The 17,840-nt window shown below is 43.8% G+C and overlaps 1 protein-coding gene across 1 annotated transcript; it reads right to left on the bottom strand.

Annotated features, from left to right (window-relative positions):
- Positions 1-3,745: 3,745 nt before the first annotated feature.
- LOC309858220 (kelch repeat and BTB domain-containing protein 6) lies at positions 3,746-6,979 on the bottom strand. The gene has a single exon (XM_082750893.1). The coding sequence runs from the start codon at positions 6,361-6,363 to the stop codon at positions 4,156-4,158; it is 2,208 nt and encodes a 735-aa protein (XP_082607019.1). The 5' UTR covers positions 6,364-6,979; the 3' UTR covers positions 3,746-4,155.
- Between the last annotated feature and the right edge of the window lie 10,861 nt (positions 6,980-17,840).

The raw sequence follows: 17,840 nt of genomic DNA, 5'->3' as shown, positions 1-17,840 counted from the left end.
TTGTTTAAATAACTACTAGGTCTCTGTTACTTACAACCAGACCTACATTCCAACCAATATACAAAGTGAGAGAAAACATTAGCTCACGATATCATCTGAAGACAGACTCTAGATCAGGCTGTAAATTCCAATTGCTGGATTTTTCTGCTACAATAGCTCCCCCCACCCTCCAAAAAAATGTACTTGATTTTCTTAAGACCATCTAGGTTAAGGCAATATTACTTACAATTTAGAGTACTGGCTCTTCCTTTCTTTAAGGCACAGACAGTTCTATTTGGGAGAAGAATTTTACCTGACGTTTACATTAAGCCCTGTTTAGCTTATTTCCCTAGAATTAACAAGTAATTTGCCCCCAAATCTATTTGATTGAGATAGGTTTTTTTTTTTTTTTAATTTTAAAATTATTTATTTGACAGACAGAGATCACAAGTAGGCAGAGAGGCAGGCAGGTGGTGGGTGGGGCGGGGGGCGGGGGTGGGAAGCAGGCTCCCTGCCTAGCAGAGAGCCAGATGTGGGGCTCGATCCCAGGATCTTGGGACCATGACCTAAGCCGAAGGCAGAGGCTTTAACCCACTGAGTCACCCAGGCACCCCGAGATACAGTGTTTCTAAGCAGCAATTTTAACTTTGAAAGTGGGAGTGTAAAAGGCTGACTCCATTAGGTGACTCCTGATTAGGCCACTATAGGAGAAAACAGGTCTCCCATATAAGATGGATGTTCTTACAACAATATCCATTCCCTACTCTGTGCCTTGCTTGGATGGTGCTGAATCCTCAAGGCTGCACATGTAAGGATGAATCTGATGAATCAGATCTGCATGACAAATGGCTCAGACTCAAGGAGGTCCTTCTTCCTGTTTTGCACAAAAACCTACTGCCCCCAGGATACTCTGAGCCTCAGAGGTTTCTGTGAACACTATCTTTTGTTTTTTTTTGTTTTTTTTTTAACTATAATTTAAAAAAACCAATCAGATTCAAATCACATTGAATGCTGTTGTTTAAAAAAATACCATTCTCTTACGTTTCTACTGATGGTCACATTTTCTATGAGTGATTTTGCTTCCTAATACTTCCCTGCTTTATCATACTTGCTATAATGAATATCCTTTTAAAGTTAGAGTGATGCAAAGGGTCTTGAAGTTTCTAAGCAGATATGGAAGGAAACACTGTGACATATACTCTTACTTTAGGTCTGACGAGCAGAAGTGTCATATCACCCTTGACATTATAAAATTACGACAAATTTGCTTTTTTTCTTAAGAATGGACCAATCATGATCCCAGGGTCCTGGAATCCAGCCCCACGCATCTCCCTGCTCAGCAGCAAGTCGGCCTGCTTCTTGGTTCCCTCTGCCCCTCCCCACCTTGTGCTCTAATAAATAAAATCTGGGGGGGGGGGGGAATGAATCATGCTTTCCCCAGATTCTCAAAATATCAAGTACAAAAAAACTTTTAAAAAAATCTCTGCTCAACTAAAAGCAATGAAAACAGCTATTATAATTTAATTTCTTTCTTTAATATAGATAATCCAGTTGTGAAAATTAATTTCTAGTTTATCCTTCTGGAAGCCCTAATGACACTCATTGTTTGGACTTAGAAGAACCTGCAAAAATCTGGGTTACGCTTTTCAGACTACAGGAACAGATACAAAAGATAATCAAGGTCATTTAAATCTTACAAAGAGTAGTGTTGCAAAGAGCATTATATTGAGCATTCACTAAAAGATGTGCTGATTAATTGGAAAACTGAGACAAAAGGTGCTTCCCCGTCAAGAAGGGATTTCAACACTGCTGGCTGTGTCACTCACGGCACAAGCAAGGTTTTATACGTTTTGCAGAAACACTGAATTAAAAAGCCAGGAAGTTTAGGTTCTAATACCAGTTTTATTTGCAACTAATCACATACAAATCACTTATCTATAAAATAATGATTAACATCAATTCTCTAATTCACAAATATATCACGAAACCAAAATTCTTCCCAAGAAAACTTCTTTGTAAACCAAGATATTACTGCTACTTAGCTTTTCCCGAACTCAAAGGTTGAGAATGACAAATTAGAGAATTTGTCACTTGCATACTTTCATTCTGCAGAGAGACAATCTGGTTCAGATCAGCACTGTCCTATTTCAACCTTACAAAACAAAAAGCTATCCACAAGAAGTTACTGGTGAAGAAAAAATTGGCCAAATACACTACTGAGACACAGTTTTGTGTTAAGTACAGTGCTTGTAACAACCCTGCTGTTAAATAGAACAAAACGTAGCCTTAAACAACTAAAAGCATGTTTGCCCTTTTGAAGGAACACATACTGTTAGGACAAGCATCTTAGTTCACTAAAAAACATTAAAGAGGAATGTTTTGTAGTATCTTCAGATGGCCAATCAAAATGGCTGAGACAACTTTTTTTAACCCTTTGTGTCCCTCTCTCCATTTTCATCCTATAGTATTTCATTAAAAAATTCAGTTCCCCACCTGAGAACACAATCCTCTGTATTCAGCCACCGTGTGAGAAATGTTAGCATTCTACCACTAGAGCATAAACAGAGAAGAGGAATTAGCGTGTTACTGACTGAGGATTTAGGAAGAAAATTCTAACTGGGTATAGAAAAAACGTTTACACTGTAAGCATCTGGTCGTTTTTCACGGATACGGAGCATGATGACCATAGCCAGTAAACCCTCAAGAGGTAAGCACTTGTATTTAGCAAGGTCAGTTTTGTATGATGTAGTCTCTGTTTCTGAATTCTCCCTTACATAGTGTGACAGAAACAAAGACCGGAGCATGGTTCACAGAGAAACACAGAACAGATACAAATACCCTAATAAAATAACCATGTGTACCACTGCTTAGGGAAATATTTTAGACGAAATATACTTTCACTACTGGCCCCAAATGCCATCATTCACTTATGTTATTTAACTGTAAACTTTTAATACAAAAATACCTTTAAGCTGATAATAACATTTAGTGACTTACAAAACTGACAATATTTCAATGCTACACAAAACAGTTCTATACACAACTTAAAGTTTTAAAGTTCTTTGCTGGCACTTGATTTTATAGTTGATAGACACAATATCTACTGATCTCAATAAAATACTGTTCTTAGCTTACACAGATTTTCAAAACGAATATTATCTCATTAAACAGCAAAGAATAATCACATTTTGCTGACAAATCTAAGATGAACACCAAAACTGTACAGCCAAAGTATTTTAAGAATCACATAAACTTTTTAAGACAATGGATACAAATTTACACAATCGTGTCCAGTGAAAAAGAGGATGATTCCTCTGATTCTGTTAAGCATATATCAAGTATAGATCAAAAACGTGAACCTACAAAGCAAGTTAGTTTCATTTTTTTTTTGTTTTTTTTTTTTTTTAAGGTTTTTCGATGACTGGTGACCCTACTAGAACAGATGGAACATTGGTCACTGTTTGCAAATACACATTTTACAGTACAAATTTAAAACTGAAGTTTCTTTTTAAACAGTAGAATCTTGTTTTTGTTTGTTTTTACTTTTAGTCAGCTTACAGCCATGTTGTACATCATTACAAATGAAATCACCAGTCACATTAAACATATGCATTTTTTTTCTTCACAAAAGGGGAGGTAACTGAACAAAAACCTGGCAAACTATATTTAAATTAGAACACATTTTGTAATAACCCACTAGTTTAAAGTTTTGGAACTTTCCAAGGTTTTGGAACATTCTACCCTGTCCTAAAGGAAAAGACAGACTTTCCAAACTCTACCTGGTAATTCCTATCCAATCAGCTTTCTATTGTGAAAATCAAAATTCAAGTCACAGTACTTGTGGCACAAAACAGACGATAAGATTTAATAACAGAACACTAAATTAGTATAATCAAACATAAACATACCCAACAATCAAATCAATACTGGACTTTTAGAACAGTAAATTATTAAATAGGTTGATTTCTTTGAGTGTACAAGTTCCCTAACATTAAATTATGTTAGTATTTCAGACAATACCCTTTCTAAGCCAAACCTGAAATGAATCAACCTGTTGTTGTTGTTTTTTTTTCCCCAGCAAAGAGAAAGGGTATCTCTTTAAGACACTTTCCAAAGCAGTGAAAACACCTTAGTGTTTCAACCTATCTACAACAAATTCTGCTGATCCTGTGCATTTCACTGAGGTGCTACCTGAACCCACAAATCATCATCAGATAAAGAACTTGAACTTCCTGACTCAGAGTCCAGCTCACTGAATCCACCTAAATCCCATTCAGTGCTAGATTCACTTGGCACATCTTCTTCCTCAGTGAGGAAACTGTGACCAGGTTCAAGGCAGGAAGGATAAACACGAGCTGAGAGGCAAAAGAAGTTAGAATCAAACTGGAAGAGGCCTAAGGTGGTACCTATGTTAATCCACTGGTCCCCCCTAGTGTCATATTCATACACGGTCACCCGGTTCTTCTTCCACTGCGGGGTGCGCGAGGTGATCAGCAACAGTTTTTGGCCGTGATTGATAATGCGGTAGTTGTTGGTCTCCGACACCAAGGGAATATTATTAATCTGCCTCCATTCTCCTCTGACCGGATTGTAGACCTTCATGACTGGGATGTCACAGATGCAGTAGATCTCATCATTGAAGACACACGCTTCCTGAAAGTCATTGCGCTTGAGAGAAACACACTTGAGCCACATATTGTGGCTAGGATCATAGCAGAACATGCGCTTACTGTTGAGGGCATAGAGATAGTTCTGGATTACCATTAGATCGAAGGATATGAAGGAATGGGGTAGTGGAGCCACCAGTGCCCACTGGTTTCTCTGGACACTGTAGCATTCCACTTCCTTCAGCTTAACACCGGTAATCGGGTCTCGCCCACCCAAGATGTAGATGTAGCCATTGAGGTAGGCCACATCCATGCCCTCCCGGCACAGCAGGCGGTCGGCAAGCTGCTGCCAGCTATTCTGGGCTGGCTTGTACACCCAGAGGTCCTTCCTGGGCTGAGCAGCCAGGTAGATGTCATGGTCTGGAGAGACACAGACAGCTAAGGTGGTGACAGTCCTAGTGTGAGCAAGGCAGGTCAGAGGTGACGGCACTTTGTAAATATCGCCGGTGTATGGGTCACAGCACAGAAAGGGATCTCTAGGATGTCCAAAGAAGATCACCATCTTCTTAGCACACACGCCCAGCCTCTGGGGGGGATTTTCTGCTGTGGGCACGACAGAGGAGCTAGAGCTACCACCACCGCTGCTGCTGCTGCTGCAGCCACCGCCGCCGCCCCCACTGCCGCTGCCGCTGCCGCTGCCACTGCCGCTGCCGCTGCCACTGCCACTGCCGCTGCTGCTGCTGCCGCCCCCGTTGCCGCCGCCGCTGCCGCTGCCGCCCACGCTGCTGCTGCTGCTGCTGCTGCTGCTGCTGCCGCCGCCACTGCTGGTCTCTGGCTTCGGCACCAGAGACTTGCACAACTTGTCACCATAGCGCATCTGCAGGGCCCCTTCAATAAGGTCCAGACAGTACTTCTTCACAATGGTGTTGGTCAGCAGCCCTTCCAGGTAATCCTTATTTTCATCTGTGAAGTGCGTCCAGCGGACACACTTGAAGACCTCCGCAGCGCTCGGACCTCGCTCCTTGGGAGCCGCCTCCAACCACTGCACCGCCACATGACACACGGTCTGCTCCAGCTCTATGTTGAGACTATCCAGGCGCAGGATTGACAGCAACTGGGCGAGGGTCAGATCTGCCAGAGTCTCTTCCCGAATCGAGCCCATCTGGCTGAGCTGCTTGAAATTGTGGGCTATAAAGGACTGGGCCTGCGATCGCAGCTTGCGATGGCCGAAGGCATCAGCAAACTTGAAGATGGCAGTGCAGTTGGCCAGGTCAAGGCGGCGGGCTAGGAAGGAGGCACAGGCTTCCCGCACATATTCGAGCTGCAACATGTCAGAGGCCGCGTAAAGGCGTTCCACGTTGGCTTCACTCAAGGACACTCGACCCGTGTAGCAGTAGTCGACCAGCACCTCGAAGGATTCGGCATCCACATCATGCATGGTCACGTTTGCCTGGTGGCTCTCGTACATGCCGCCGGTGAACATGCTCTTGAAGTAGGGACACGCGGCAGCCAGCACGTTACGGTTGCAGGGGAAGAGGCGGCCGGTGCCAGGCCCGCTGCCAGGCGTCACCACCTCGATGGTCACATCGCATAACAGCCGCGCGTCGTAGAAGGACTTCAGCTGTGCCAGGAGGGCTGCAGAATGAGCCGTGTCCTTCAGCTCCTCCGGGCCCGTGAAAAAAGCCGAAACCGTGGGCTTGTGGATTCTCTTGGGCCGCTTGCCGCCGCGCGGACTGGCCAGGCGGCGAGAGCGCGGAGCTTCTTCCCGGGACTGCATGGTGGCGATGGCGGCGGGGTACGAGGGCGAGAATGGGTGCAAGGACCGGGCTCTGGCTCCTCCTCGCCCTCTTCTCGCTGGCGCTAGATCGCGGTGTCTCCGGAGAGACTGCAGCACGGGTCCATTTACCTAATTCAGCCCTGTGCCGCAGTGCCGCCTCCCTTTATAGCGTAGACAGTGTCTGACTCACCCTCCTCCAGTTCCGCGCCCTTTCTCCGCCTCTGCTCGCCTTACAGAACCCGCTGGACGGAACCGAGAGCCGCCACTGCCGCGCTGGCAATACCGGTAGGCGTCCAAGAGAACTACGGCTCCCGAGCTGCCTTTCGCGCCTCAAGGCATGCCGGGGCCCTCCAGACTCAAGGGGATAGGCGGATGGACAGAAGCCGCTGTGCTTGTTGGGAGTAGTAGTTTCGATAATATCGCGAGATTTATCGGCCGTTCATTGTTTCAGCTGACGGAATTAGAAATCGCTAATTTTCTTTCGTTCGGATTTATGGTTTAGAACTTTGGATTTGGAATCCAGATTAGTCCCATATTCTGTATTCGTCGACGATTTGGCTTCGCTCTCAGAACGGTTTTAAAAAATGTGAATAACGACAATATGTCATAGCGCTGTGTGACGACGACATGAATTGCGTAGGTTAAATAGGATGCTCTGAATGAATATTTGCGGATTAGATTAATAAGGCACTTACGCAGTGCCTGTGATGTAAAGGTTAGATAAATTTTAGCTTTTCTTCTACCGTTTATGAAAAATCAAGCGCCCAGTCGGGAGATTATGAGCCTGTAGGAAAAAATTCAAAGCCCTGCAGGTTTCTGCAGAGATTCCACCCTTTCCTCGCCCCCGCATTTAGTAACAGATTTTTTTTTTCCTTTTTCAACTATTAGTCTCAGATGTACCAATAAGACGGTACAATAATTCTATACATTACTCGATGTTCATTTAGTGTACTCTTGATTCCCTTTACTTCTTTCACCCATTTCCCCCCTCCCCCCGCAACCACCAGTTTGTTCTCTCTATTTAAATCTGCTTGTTGTTGTTCCTGTTCGTCTCTTTTCTTTATTCGTTAATACTTGATTTTATTTTTACGATCAGTTTTAGGTGCTCCAAAATTGAGCAGAATTTTGTAGGGGACCTCCATATACTCCATATACTCCATCTCCTTATAGTTTCTCCTATTATTAACACCTTGCCTTGGGGTATGTGTTGATACAAGTGATGAACTTACACTAGTACGTTAATATGAATTAAGGTGGATTGTTTCTATTACATTTCACTCTGTGTTGTACTTTGGGCACTGAAAAAGGTATGTCATGTATCCACCATTACAATTAGTTTCACTGCTCTGAAAATCCTCTGTGTTCAATCTATTTAAGCCTCCTTCTCCCTGCCCTCCAACTCCCAGAAACCATTGATTTTTCTTGCTGTCTAGGTAGTTCTAACTTATCCAGAGTGCCATATAGTTGGAATCATATGATGTGTAGCCTTTTTAAAAAACCTTCTTTCACTTAGCAGTATTCATTTCAGTTTCCCCCATGTATTTTCTTCATTAAAAGCTCTTTTCTTTTATCATTCAATAATATTCCATTGCGATTTACACAATTTCCTTATCCATCATCTACTCCATGACATTTCATTTGCTTTGCATTTTTGCCTTTGTGAATAAAGCTGCTATAAACCTCTTGTGCTGGTTTTTGTGTGGACATGTTTTCAATTCATTTCAGTAAATACCACGGAGAGCGATTGCTGGGTCCTAAGGTTAGATCATGTTTAGCTTGTGTAAGGAATTACCAACATATTTTCCAAAGGGGTGGCTATACAGTTTCTACATTCCCCTCAGCAATTAATGCACATTCCTGTTGTTCCACATTCTTCCTAGCATTTGGTGTTGTCAGTGTTTTGAATTTTTGACCTTACAGATTTTAAACTTGCCTCTGGAAAAATTCTAAAGTATATGATAGTATTTTAAACATTCACCGGCATCTGCAGGCCTGTTAAATTTTTATCTCAGAGAGCAGTATATATGGATTATGTCAAATTATGTAAATCAGGAATATAAATAAATGCTTCAGTGGTCTCACAAAGTCAGTATTTCATGTTCAGGAAGCCGTGCAAAAGTATTTCCATTAACCTCTTTTTTTTTTTTCCCCATTAACCTCTTAATGTAGTCCAATATAGCACCTTACACTCCCACCTCCAAATCAATGGAAGCAACTGGAATTCTGGTTATTGAGGTTAATTTCAAATAGAAATTTTCCCACAAAGAGACTCTGTTCTACTCAGGATCCTTAGAGCTAGGCATCATACATACTCAACCATCCCTTGAATTAATCTAGTCTGTGCTTTATCAAAATGTTATAAATTTGTACTTATCAACATTGTTTCAGTATACAGCCCTCAAAATAAATTGTGCTCAGTCACTGAGTTTTAACTTCTTCATGTGAGTGCTTAGCATTATTTGTTTTCATTTGCTTTTCACAAAATGTAAAATATTAGACACTGTGCTCTCAGGCCTGCAGGAGCATTGTTCAATAGAATTTTCTGTGATGATGAAAATGTTCTGTATCTACAAGCCAAAGAGAGAAGCCTAGAACAGATCCTTGCTTCAGAGGCTTCAGAGGTGCTAACCCTGCTGACATCCTCATCTTGGACTTAAAAAGGAGGAGATGATAAATTTAAACGTTACTTGCCTTTGTTTACATCTTTTTCTGTCTCACTAGCACCTCTCACTACAAAGTATGACTTAGTGCTTAGTTCCACAGGTCCACTCATCTTTCTGGGAAGAGATTTTCTCCCCCAAATGCGTCACCCTCGAAGTTCCTTACTCTGTACCTATGTACATTTGCCTTTTTATGACTCATTGAACACTTTTTTTTTCCCTCCCATAAAAAGGTCCACATACTTCAATACAAACTGTTAACTATAATACCTGACTCCCTTTGGGGAGTTCACTCCTCTGACCAGGCCAAGTCTAGGAGGCCATACCTTTGGAAATAGAAATACATCCTTCCATGCCACTCCCAAGATTACCAGGAATACTTAAAACTAGAAGCTCTCCAAAAATTTCACCCTAGAACTCAAGGCTTTGTTGACACATCTTGTAATAATAATCCACCCCTACCGGCCGTAAAGTATCTTAATGGTAAGGGATACTGATTAGTTTAACATTTGTGAGCAATAAACTAGCTAAACCCAGTTTCCTCTAGTTCCTAACCCTAATGCCTTCTGGCCTATATGCAATCCAACACCACTCACTTCACAGTTATCAACTTGTCTTCTGCTCCCCCTTCACCCCCACCATACCCCTTTGCCCTGATTCAAATATCTTTTTGGCCATCAGATGGAAGAGAAAAAAAAATCAACAATACACATGGACTGCCATGCCTCAGGGGTTTCCTGAAGCCAGTAATTATTTCTCTCCGACTCTCTGCAAACCTGAGAAATTTAACCTTTCCCTGTAATTCTCTCCTTATCCGTCGTGCAGATAACTGTCTTCTCTGCTCATCTGATTTTAACAACTTGTTTATCACAAGCATTTGCCCACAACAGACATAAGGTTTCTAAAAACACAATGCAATGATTCAGCCTCCTCAAGAGCAGTAGCTAGGACACATTACCTCCAGTGAAGGGACGACTCTGTCCCCTGAATGTCTTAACACCATCATTAATTTCCCTTTCCCTGAGACCAAAAGGCAACTCTGAGGATTTCAAGGATTAGCTGGCTAATTGCTAGAACATTCAACTAGCTTTTTTGTTGTTGTCTCTCCCTTGCATGCCATGACTAAGAAAACAATGCCGTTCTCCCTAATTGGGACTCTCCTTCCACGGCAGCATTTGAAAACCTCCCTATCTGTTTCTCCCACTTTTAGACTCTCCATTTGCTCATTACCCTTTTCCCTTCTTTTACAACAAAAGAAGGACATTCATTTCCTTGTTTTCAGGATGGTCAGAAGCTTTTCTTTGCAAACAGGCTACTGCCACAACTGTAGCTAAGCTGCCACCGGAAAGAATTTTCCCCACTCTGGAATCCCTTTGTTCCTCTCTAGTGATAGAGAAATGAACTTCAATGGTAAGGTTATTCAGGATATTTGACAAGTACCCACACAGCTACGAAAATTTCTCGCTTTTCTCTACCTCTCTCAATCCTCGGGGGAAAAGCAAAGCAAAACAAAACCGAGCAAAACAAACACAATGGCTCTCTTACAGTCAAACAAATGTGTTGTTGTTTTTTAATTCATTTGTTTGAAGGCGCCCTTAATTTGACCAATCCAATGCCTGTCCTTAAACACTGCTAATGTCTTATTATAGACACTCATTCGTCATCAGCAGGCCAGGTTGCCTTTGCCACCCCAGCCCTTGCATGATCGTCAAACTGGAGATTTCATCTTCTGCAAAGACAGCACCAAAAGACCAATCTTGATTCTACGTGGAAGGGATCTTACACCGTGTCTTACACGCCAAGACCGTTACAAAACTATAAGGGCTATGACACGTACTTCATATCTCACCATTAAAAAAATGCAAGACCAGGGGCGCCTGGGTGGCTCAGTGGGTTAAAGCCTCTGCCTTCGGCTCAGGTCATGGTCCCAGGGTTCTGGGATCGAGCCCCGCATCGGGCTCTCTGTTCGGCGGGGAGCCTGCTTCCTCCTCCTCCTCTCTCTCTCTGCCTGCCTCTCTGCCTACTTGTGATCTCTGTCTGTCAAATAAATAAATAAAATCTTTAAAAAAAAAATGCAAGACCAGTCTGGTTTCACGTATAAGGAGCTTGGAATCCACCACTCTGCCTAGCAACAAGTAAAAAGGCTGAACAGGCTGAAAATCAACAACTCTTCTTGGATTCAGAAACGAGAGGAAAACACAGGGCAAACAGCTGCTCAAGACTGAAGAGACAAGGGAGTACAGAGAGTCGTGGCTTACCAGAGCAGATACCCAGAGCTGAAACCGCGGCGGGAACCAGGGCCAAGGTGGAAAAACTGGAAATATGCTGGAGGAATTGCTGAGGGTTCAGTGTGGGCACCTCTAGAGTCAATGACTCCAGAGGACCCCGTCATGGGGGGGGGCATTCGGTGGGCACAATACTGGGGGATTTACTTCCAGGACCTTGACCAGTCTTCACAGCGAACATAGGGAAAAAGCCCCTTATACTTCTGAAGGCAGCCCTTTTAAGATACATCAGAGCCCTCTGTTCCTAACAAGGATTGTTTTCAGGAGAAACTAGTTAGTCAGAGCCTCACCTGCTGGGGTCTTATCAGAGCCTCACTTACCTCAATGAAGAGAACTACCCAACGCCTGCCCACTCTATCCAAATCCTCTCTGACCCGGGGGAGGGAAAACAATTTAAACAACAAGCTCACATTTCAGAGGTATAAGCTCACTGAAAGACCTAGTCATAGATCCCGTCTCCTTGGCCTACACCTCGCCTCCAAGTTACTACGGGCCTCCTTAAAACAGTTCCTTTTACCTAGCACATCGTGTCTGGCTATAAAGAAAGAAAGGTAAAGATTTGAAGCGACAGAGCAAATGTATTGTTTGGTTTTGTTTTTAAGATTGTATTTATTCAGGGGCACCTGGGTGGCTCAGTGGGTTAAGCCTCTGCCTTCGGCTCAGGTCATGATCTCAGGGTCCTGGAATTGAGCTCCTCATCAGGCTCTCTGCTCAGCGGGGAGCCTGCTTCCCTCTCTTTCTCTGCCTGCCTCTGCCCACTTGTGATCTCTGTCTCTCAAATAAATAAATAAAATCTTTAAAAAAATTTTTTTAAATATTTTATTTATTTATTAGAGAGAGAGACGGGGAGAAAGAGCAAGAGAGGAGGGGCAGAGGGAGAAGCAGACTCCCTGCCTAGATGGGAACCTGATGCAGGATCTGGTCTGAGGACGCCGGGATCATGACCTGAGCTGAAGCAGAAGCTTAACCGACTGAGCCACCCAGGTGCCCAGGTGTATTTTTTTTTATATTGAATGCTTTTTTTTTTTTTTTTTTTTTGCACTTGAGTGTAGTTTACAATATAGTATTTTCATAACTTAAAATACTGTTGGCCCATATTGTTAGTTCTAGGTGTCTAGAGCAAATGTATTTAATAAGATAATTTGAAGAGACAAGAGCAAGCACCAGAACCAGACATGGCAGGGCTGTTGGAATGATCAGACTGGGGACTGAAAACAACTATGCCAAGTCCTCCAAGGATAAAGTAGACAGCATGCAAAAACTGACTGGGCAGTCTCAGCAGAGAAATGAAATCCTAAGGAAAAAACAGAAAGGAATGATAGAAGTTCCAGCTCAAGATGGTGATATTAGAAGATTCTGAACTCACCTTCTCCCCTGGACAGACTGAATGTAGAGCTATATATGGAACAATTTCTTCTGGGAAAAAAATAAAAAAAGATGGACTTGAAATGCCAATTGAATATTACCCCCACTTTAAAAGACCACCAGAGACGTGAGTCAAAGCCAATCAGCAAGGGTCGTTTATTGCAGGTTCGAACCTGGACCTCTGCGGCGCTCGTTGCCGATAACACCGAGAGGTCCAGAGCTGGGTTGGTGCAGGGTTTTTATAGACAGGTAGAAACAAGTTTCGGGTAGGGCTGAGCTTATTGATTGATAGTTTGAACACAATTGGGAGTCTCCTGGCGGAATGTTACATTCCTGCTATCAAGCATCCCTGTTAATGAGATTTAGGTTTAGAAGTATTTACTTTTCCTTCTACCTCCACCTCCTTCGGTTTTTCATGGAGGGGAGGGTGACATTAGGGCTATTGATAAGGTAACTTCTTTGTTGTAAATCTCAAGGATATTTGCAAACCAGGGGAGACTCCTACCTTGCAGGACTGTGATCTCTGCAAGTTAACTATTTATCGTTTTATGGCAGTCAGGGGTGCCTGAGGAATGCTACACATATGGAGGGGAGCGGGTGAAGGGGGGCGTGCAAGGCGCCAGCTTTTGCTTTGTCCTCAGCCAGCCTCCTGCTCCTTCAGACTGACCCCTCTATACTGGGTAAATGAGAGGGAAACCACTTGGAACTGGTAAGAAAGGCTAAGAACAATCTTGCCATAAATCCCTAAAGGGAGAACTTCACACACAATCTCAAGGAACTCAGGAACCCAGACCTTCTCCATAGGGAGTGAAGGGTTCATACCCTACAGTGGGCACCCCACTTTTTAAGACTACCAACTGAGGGGCGCCTGGGTGGTTCAGTGGGTTAAAGTCTCTGCCTTCAACTCAGGTCATGATCCCAGGGTCCTGGGATTGAGCCCCACATGGGGCTTTCTGCTCAGCGGGGAGTCTGCTTCCCTCTCCCCACTGCCTGTCTCTTCGCCTCCTTGTGACCTCTGTCTGTTAAATAAATAAAATCTTAAAAGAAAGAAAAAAAAAAGACTACCAACTGAGAGATGGGCCCCCAAACATCTGGCTTTGAAGACCATCACGGCTGCCATCCACAAGACCCAAAGGGTTACAGGAACTGAGGAATACTATTTTATTTTTAGATGTATTTATTTATTTATTTATTTATTTGAGAAAGAGCACAAGTACAAGTGGAGGAGAGGGAGGCGGAGTAGCAGACTCCCCGCTGAGCAGGAAGCCCTATCTGTAGTTCCATCCTAGGACCCTGAGATCATGACCTGAGCCAAAGGCAGACAATTAACTGACTGAGCCACCCAGGCACGCCCTGAGGAATGGTTCTTAAAGGGCTCACATGCCATTCACCCTTCCGGGGACCCAGGGCAGAAGCAGCCCTTTGGAAAACACCTAGACTTTATTGGAAAGAGATTTAGTTGCTGATTTTAAAGCATTGGTCAGAGGGGCAGGAGCCTGATGAAATACTCTCCAGGGAGGGAGGCTAGTGGGTGCCATCTTCCTGCTCTCCCTCTGCCTTGCTGGAGCCAGCACGCACCATTTTTCCCCCTTTCCAGCAGGTGCCATCATTATGGTCCACTAGGTGGAACCTATGGAAATTAATAAAAGGAAAACTCGTTTAGAATGGTGTTAGGAGGCCTGAGGGAGAGGACTCAGCCCTACCACTCCTAGTCAGTCCCAGGGGATACACTATTTTATTTACTCTCCCAGCAGGAGGAAGGAAGGTTTAGGGGGGCTGGGGGAGCGGGGAGGGTTTCAACAGCCGCGGCAATAAGAGACAATCACAACTTATCCAGTGAAAATTCACTATACTTCCAGCTCTTGGTTTATGCCAATGGACGTTTTGTTTATAACAGCCTCTCCCTACTCCTCCCTTTCCTCTAAAGAAGAGTTTCCTCTCCCTTTGTTCTCCCGATTTGCCTATAGTTTTAACCTAGAGGGCTTGTCCTCGATCGCAGTTCTGTGCCATTCCTGGAAAAAAACAAAACAAAACAAAAAACCCTGCTATCTTTTGCAGTTAACTTAACTGGCAGTTTTATTGTCAAGGTTAATAGCTCACTCCACCTTGCTAAAGCCAGCTCACTCCACCTTGCTAAAGCCAGCAGACGCCATCTCTTTTTCATTTTTTCCCTCTTCCTCTTTGTTGGTTTGCTTGCCTGATCACCTGGCTGTGGGGACCAGAGGGGCTTGCATTCCTGGGTCCCAAGGGACTGCAACAACCAAAGAGATGGTTGTCGGCCGACTCCCTCTTCCAGGGCACTGCACAGAGAGCAGACTAAAACACACGCCTAGGCTTTCTGAGGAAGAGGCCTCTTTGCTTCGTCTGGGAGCTGTGACCTAAGGACGCGGCCGGCCGCTGGTCTGGCACATTTAGAGGGACCTATGGAGCTACCCCCGGGGAGCAGAGGCCCGGGGACGCAGTGTTTGTGCTTTCCTCCTGCCCCCGCCCTCCAGCTCACTGGTTTCTTCCAGAAAGAACCTTAAACACTTGTCTGGTGCCCTCATGTTTGCAGCTACAGCCAGGGAGCACCGCTCCCCCCACACCCCCCCCCGCCCCCCGCCACCCAGCCATTGCCTGGCTCCAGGGGCCAACAGGCCTTACCACTGTGGATCCCACAGGACTGTAACCAACCGAGAAAGAGTTCTTAAACAGCTATGATCCCCAGCAAGAGGCAGCAGACTCTGGAGCTCAGTCGTTCAGTGACAGAGGCCTTGCCAGAGTTGCAGCCTGAGGGCCAGGCCTCTAATTAAATGTACATCTGAGAGCTGACTGTAAACCTTTCCTGAGCCTACAGACAGCAGGCACTGTCTTTCCGCTCCCCCACCCACCACCCCCCTTCACACTCCAGAATGCCAGCACCTCAGAGAGGAGCTCTTACATGTTTCTGGTATCCAGCATTTACTTCAGGTACCTGGCTTTGGAGGCCAGTAGGGTTTGTGGTCCTGGTTTCCATGGGACTGTAAAAATTGGACAGATGGCTTTTAGCAGCCTACTACCCTCAGGGCACTGCACACACAGCAGTCTGAAACATGGAAAAAAAAATTAACTAGAAGTAAAATTGATGGGGCACCTGGCTGGCTCAGTTGGTAGAGACTGTGACTCGATCTCAGGGTCATGAGTTCAAGCCCCATGTTGGGTGTAGAGCTTACTTAAAAAAGAAGAAGAAGAGGAAGAAGGAGAAGAAGAATAAGAAATAAAATTGATATGCCAAGAGAAAAATGAGTATATAAAATCATATAAAATTCATTTGAGTACCTATTAGTAATTGATAGGTCCAGCGGGCAGAAAATTATTAAGGACATATAGTAGTACGCTCTTATGCATGGTTTTGTTTTTGATGGTTTCATTTTTTTTTAAAGATTTTATTTATTTATTTGACAGAGAGAGAAAGATCACAAATAGGCAGAGAGGCGGGCAGAGGTGGAGGGGAAAGCAGACTCTCTGCTGAGCAGAGAGCCTGATGTGGGGCTCGATCCCAGGACCCTGAGATCATGATCTGAGCTGAAGGCAGAAACTCAACCCACTGAGCCACCCAGGCCTCCCGATGGTTTAATTTTTTTAAAAAAAGATTATTTATTTGCCAGAGAGAGAGTGCACAAGTAGGCAGAGCAACAGGCAGAGGCAGAGGGGAAAACAGGCTCCCTGCTGAGTGGAGAGCAGGATTCGGGGCTGGGTTCTGGGACCCTGGGATCATGACCTGATCTGAAGGCAGAGGCTTAACTGGTGGAGCCACCCAGGCACCCCTTTCCATGGGTTCAGTTACCTGAAGTTAACTGTGGGGTCTGGAAGCAGATGAGCTTCCTTCCGACGTACCGTCAGAGGCTCAGTAGGAGCCTCGCATGATACCACAATGCCTATGTTATTCATCTCACGTCGTCTCCTCACGTACACATTTTATCATCTCACATCCTGGGAGGAAGGACGAGCACAGCACAGTAAGATATTTTGAGAGAACGATCACATTCATATAGCTGTCATTACAGTATATTGTTATAACGTTCTAGCTTATTGTTATGAGTCTCTTACTGTGCCAAATATATGAGTTCAGCTTTATCATAGGTGGGGATGTATAGGAAAAACACAGTCTCCATAGGTTCGGGAGTATCTACGTGTTCAGGCATCCACCAGGCAGCTCCGAACATACCCACCGTGAATAAGGGAGGACGATTTTAGTTGAACTGAACGGCACCATCCATAGGCTGGATCTAAACTGACATTTGACATTTGAAGAACGCTACATTGGCAACCGCAGCATATACATTCCTCTCAAATTCACATGGAACATTCACCAAGATAGACCACATTCCGGGCTATAAAACACACCTTAACACATAGCAAAAAGAATAGAAATCATGTAAAGCATGCTCTCAGACCACATGAAATTAAACTAGACATCAGTAACAAAAAAATAACTGGAGAACACCAAGATGTGTCAGTAAGGATTAAACAACTCACGTCTTTCCTACCACCCTTCAATTTTACTGGAGCATGATTCACAAATAAAAATGACATATATTAAGATTATACAACATGATTTTTTAAGGTGTATAACATGATGATTTCAGATCTTTTGTGTAATGATCACCACAATTAAGTTAATTAATCCATTCATCACTTGACATTCTTACCTTTAAAAAAATAATCTTTTTTTGTCATGAGGTCATTTAAGATCTACTCTTAGAAGATTTCAAGTACGCAATACAGTGTTATTAACTATAGTCACCATGCTGTATGTTAGACACCTGGGACTGACTCATTTTATAACTGAAATTTCATACCCTTTGACCCACCTCTCCCTATTTCTTCATCCCTTGTCTCTGACAACCTCCATATATTCTCTGGTTTTAGGAGTTTGAGATTTTTACATTCCACATGTAAGTGATCAGCATTTGGCTCTCTGTGCCTGGCTTATTTCACTTAGCATAATATCCTCCAGGTTCATTCACGTTGTTGCAAAAGGTAGGATTTCATTCTTTTAATGGCTGAAAAATATTCCATTATACACGTATAGCACATTTCCTTTATTCACCTACCAATGGATACGTAGGCTGTAGCCATATCTTGGCTCTTGTGAATAATGCTGTAATGAACATGGGAGTGTGGTTATGTCTTCGAGATATTTATT

This window comes from Mustela nivalis, assembly GCF_964662115.1.
Source record: "Mustela nivalis genome assembly, contig: HAP1_SCAFFOLD_2042, whole genome shotgun sequence".
In the NCBI taxonomy this organism is placed as follows: Eukaryota; Metazoa; Chordata; class Mammalia; order Carnivora; family Mustelidae; genus Mustela; species Mustela nivalis.
Note: the sequence above shows the minus strand (reverse complement) of the source record. Positions and strands in the feature narration are given on the sequence as shown.